At 44.6% G+C, this 4,265-nt stretch overlaps 2 protein-coding genes across 2 annotated transcripts; both read right to left on the bottom strand.

The window, feature by feature from the left end:
* Window positions 51-785, bottom strand: LOC109130877. Its single transcript, XM_019240959.1, has one exon. It carries the CDS (start codon window positions 783-785, stop codon window positions 51-53), a length of 735 nt encoding a protein of 244 aa, XP_019096504.1.
* LOC109130876 lies at window positions 2,384-3,022 on the bottom strand. Its single transcript, XM_019240958.1, has one exon. The coding sequence runs from the start codon at window positions 3,020-3,022 to the stop codon at window positions 2,384-2,386; it is 639 nt and encodes a 212-aa protein (XP_019096503.1).

Raw genomic sequence — 4,265 nt, 5'->3', positions numbered from 1 at the left:
GGGGGGGGGGGGGGGGGGGTTGCGGGTTAGTTCTGGGACATTGATCGGGTTTAGGTGAGGGCAATTGGGCATTCTTTGGCTCTTTGCATCGCAAGGGACAAGGTTTCCTCAGCAGAGACGATCTTCTTGTTAAAAATTAGCTGATTACGGGTAGTCCAGATAGACCAAAGCAGCCATGGGGCAATGGGGCTAGTCCCTACACCAGTTGGAGGTAAACAGGTAAGTTTATTAGCTAGATCGATACCTTCCTTTATTGATTTGATTGTTCCCACCCGTAAGGTGGATTTAACTGGGAGCATGGACCAGGTTTTCGCTGCGAAAGGACATTGGAAGAGAAGGTGTAGGATAGTTTCTTCACCATCACAGTGAGGGCATTTTGCAGAGTCACTGACAGAGCGGTGTAGGAGGTTAGCACCCATTGGGAGGGCGTTGTGGGCTGCTTTCCAAAGGAGCAGCTTGGTTTTTGGGGAGGTTTTGAGGGACCAGATACATTTGTGCCAGTTGAAATCTTCTAAGCTGGTCGGGTTGTCCTGACACCTTGAGTTGTTTTTATCCTCAGAGTTAGTGGACTCAAAATAGCCCGATTTTGCCGAGTATACACTATCTTTGGTAGGTAACCATGCCCATATATCCTTAGCTCCTCGTAGACTTGGTTTTAATAGCCGGATTTCTTTTTCATACGCTGGTAGAATGTGTTTGATGAGCTCCAAGTTCCATTCTCTGGTACTTGGCAGGATGAGATCTGATACGGTGAGGTTCTGTGTAGTTTCGGTGGGAGGGCCCATTGGGGCAAGTGGGGTAGAGACAGAAAGCCACGGTGTTCTCCATATAGGGATAGAGGTTCCGGATCCTACTAACATACCGAAATTGGATTGGAGTAGATCTCTACCCAGACAAATACTCCTCCATCCATGAGAGGCTGATGACGGTACTTTACACTCCAAAATGGATGAGTTTCTACAATATTTTCCTAGGAGGACCTTTGCTAGTAGGGTATGTGGTTTTGTCAACAATCTCTAGCATAATTTTGCCAGTAGGGCTTTATTGAAGTGTTTTCTATCTCTGATACCCAAACCACCAAGTTTCGTTGGTTTTGTTATCTTTGTCCATGCTAACCAGGACATCTTCTTCTTTTCAGGTTTTGTGTCCCACCAAAATCTTGTAAAGGCTGATTGGATGCGTTTGCAGAGAGATCCAGGTAGTTGGAAACATGACATGGTGTAAGTTGGCATTGCGGATAGAACCGATTTAAGCATGGTGAGCTTGCCTGCAGTGGAGAGAAATCTAGAGGACCAACTGAGAGCTTTCTGTTTGATACGGTCAACTATCGATGTAAACAAATCCTTTTTCTTTCTACCAAACAGTTCAGGTAAACCAAGATACTTACCCTGTCCTCCCTCCTTTTGTATGTCGAGTATAGATTTTGCTTGAGCTCTCGTGAGGGGTGGTGTTTTCCTAGAGAAGGTAATCGAGGATTTAGCCTGGTTTATTTTGTGACCTGACGCTGCTTCATATTTTTGTAGTATACTTTTTAACTTGCGACAGCTTTGTTGATCAGATCAGATGAAAAACATGGTGTCGTCAGCAAAGAGTAGGTGGTTTACTCTGGGGCTCCCTTTTGCAACTCTGATGCCAATAAGGTTTCCATCTTTCTGAGCTTTCAGGCAAAGACCCGATAGAACCTCGCTACAGAAAGATAGGGGGAGAGAGGGTCGCCCTGTCTGATGCGTCGTTGGGGAATCACCATGCCTTTTGCTTGATCATTAATAAGGAAAGAATACGAAACCGTGGTGACGCACTGCATAAGCCATCCTATCCAGGTATGGTGAAAACCTAACTTTTTTAAGGCTGTCTTTATAAAATCCCATTCAAGTCTATCATATGCCTTACTTATGTCTGTTTTAACAGCCATGAAGCATCTCTTCTCAGCTCCTGACGACTTTAGGTAATGGAGAGCTTCGTGTGTGATTAAAACATTGTCTGAGATGGCTCTCTGAGGCACGAAGGCGGATTGGTTTTCAGATATGCATTCATGTAGAACAGGTTGTAGTCTTTTTGCGAGGAGCTTAGCGATAATCTTGTAGTAGACTGAGCAGAGGGCAATTGGTCTATAGTCAGAGACTTTCTGTGCTGTTGTCGTCTTTGGAATGAGTCTGACGTGTGTATGGTTTATCTTCTGTGGTAGGATTCTGGAGATGAAGAAAACTTGAACCTCAACAATAATGGCATCTCCTACATTACACCAGTTTGATTGAAAGAAGCTAGCTGAGAAGCCGTATGGTCCTGGGGCTTTATCCGCATGGATATCAAAGCAGGCATTTTTGATCTCTAGTGGAGATGGCAAAGCAATAAGCGTTTCATTCATTTCACGGGTAACACACGGTTAGAGGGTTTCTTGAACCACCTTGTTTCTTTCTCCCTCCTGAGAGGTAAATATATCCTGAAAGTAATCAGAGATAGTTTTAACGATTTCCTTTTCCTCATAAACTTTGTTTCCTGAGGGTGATTCTAACACTGAGATATTGTTTATGGCTCTTCTGGTTTTTGTTGCAGCGTGGAAGTAACCCGAGTTCTTATCTCCAAGGGTAAGCCAGAGCTGTCTGCTGTGTTGTTTCCAATACTCTTCCTCCTGTTTGTATGCTGATGCAAGTTTTTGGTTTAAATTGTCTATGGTACTTTGACTCGCATCATTGTTGCACATAGCTTCTTCAAGTTGATCACTAAGAGCTAGGATATCTTGTTTGCTATTTAATAACTGCTCTTTACTCCACTTGATAATAGCCACTCTACACAGGTGTAACCGGTGATCGATGGAAGCAGTAGGATCTGAGTTCCACGCTTGAAAGATAAGTTGACTAACCTCAGGATTGTCTTTGAATCTTCTATCATACCGAAACAGGTTCTTTCTATATTTTTTAACAGGATCAAAGGAAGTTACGAGGGGACGATGATCCGAACCTTCGAATCTTAGATACTCGCTTCTGCCAGAGGGGTAAGCCATAACCCAATCACTGTTTGCCATTGATCTATCTAGTCTGCACCTGACCACATGAGAATGTCTTTTTCTTCTCCATGACAGGAAGTTACCTGTGTGTTTCAGATCATAGAGGTCACATGTCGACATGAAGGTTCTTAGATCAGTGTAGGAGCCTTCTGAACGTTCTGGACCTCCCACCTTCTCATCACTGCAAGTGATGTCGTTAAAATCTCATGTGACGAACCAAGGTCCTGATCTGGATTTCGCGAGGTCTTGGAGTTGATTCCACACGTGGATTCGGTTTGCTCTCTCCGGTTCACCATACAAAAAGGTCGCAAAGAAGGTTCTTCCTTTAGCTTCAACTTTAGTGTCAATAAAGTGCTGGTTGGAGTTTAAGATCTCTACATTCAAATTTGATTTCCAGAATATAGCGAGGCCACCCGCTCCTGGGGAGTGAGGGGGAACCAGATGGTGTTGTGGATAATCAAGCCAGTGGAGTGTCTTATGGACTACATCATTCGGGTTCTTAGTTTCCATCAAGAACAAGATATCAGGGTAAATCTTCTTACGAATCTCCCTTAATCTTTGAACTGTTGTGGGGTTCCCCAGTCCACAACAGTTCCAGCTCACCACCCTTAAGGAAGAGGGGTTGACGGTTTCTGAAAATCCGCCTTTCTCTTTTTGCTTGCAGGGAAGATTGTTATTTTAGGTGAGCTTTTGGTCGCTGGAGCTCTAGGGGGAGAGCTTGAATGACTAGGTTCCTTACTCTTTTTTTGAGCAGGTCGGGGCGGACTTGATCTTGTAGGCGCAGTTGAGGTACTCGATTTCCTTGGGGACCCTTGAGCAAAATTTCTTTTCTGAGTTTTTGCTCCTAAAAGCTTTTGATTTGATTTTGCTACTTGTTTTTGCAGTGGGGGACGACGACGTCCTCGTTTAGACGATCCAGCTCCAGCATTATGTGATGCCAGCAGGTTTTTTTGGGACGATGTCATGGGAATTTGTTCATCCTGGAGTCCTTGACTAGAGGTATTTTGAAGCTGGGAGGAAGCAAGGTTTGATGCTAGGATAGAGTTCGCAGTAGTTTCCACCATGTCTTCTTCTTCACTGTGTAAGACTCTCACTCTTCGGGCTGCACTTTCAATAGGGTCAGGACAGGAGATGTACTGAATGGTGACCTCCTGCAGCTCGTTCAGGATTTGTTCGCGGGAAGGGAGAGGCGGTAGTGTGTCAAGAGAGTCAGGAAACTGAGATGGGGGAATGGTGGTTTTCGCAGTGGGGGGAGGGGTTC

This window comes from Camelina sativa, chromosome 19 (assembly GCF_000633955.1).
Source record: "Camelina sativa cultivar DH55 chromosome 19, Cs, whole genome shotgun sequence".
Classification (NCBI taxonomy): domain Eukaryota; kingdom Viridiplantae; phylum Streptophyta; class Magnoliopsida; order Brassicales; family Brassicaceae; genus Camelina; species Camelina sativa.
This window is presented reverse-complemented; position numbering and strand designations above follow the sequence as displayed.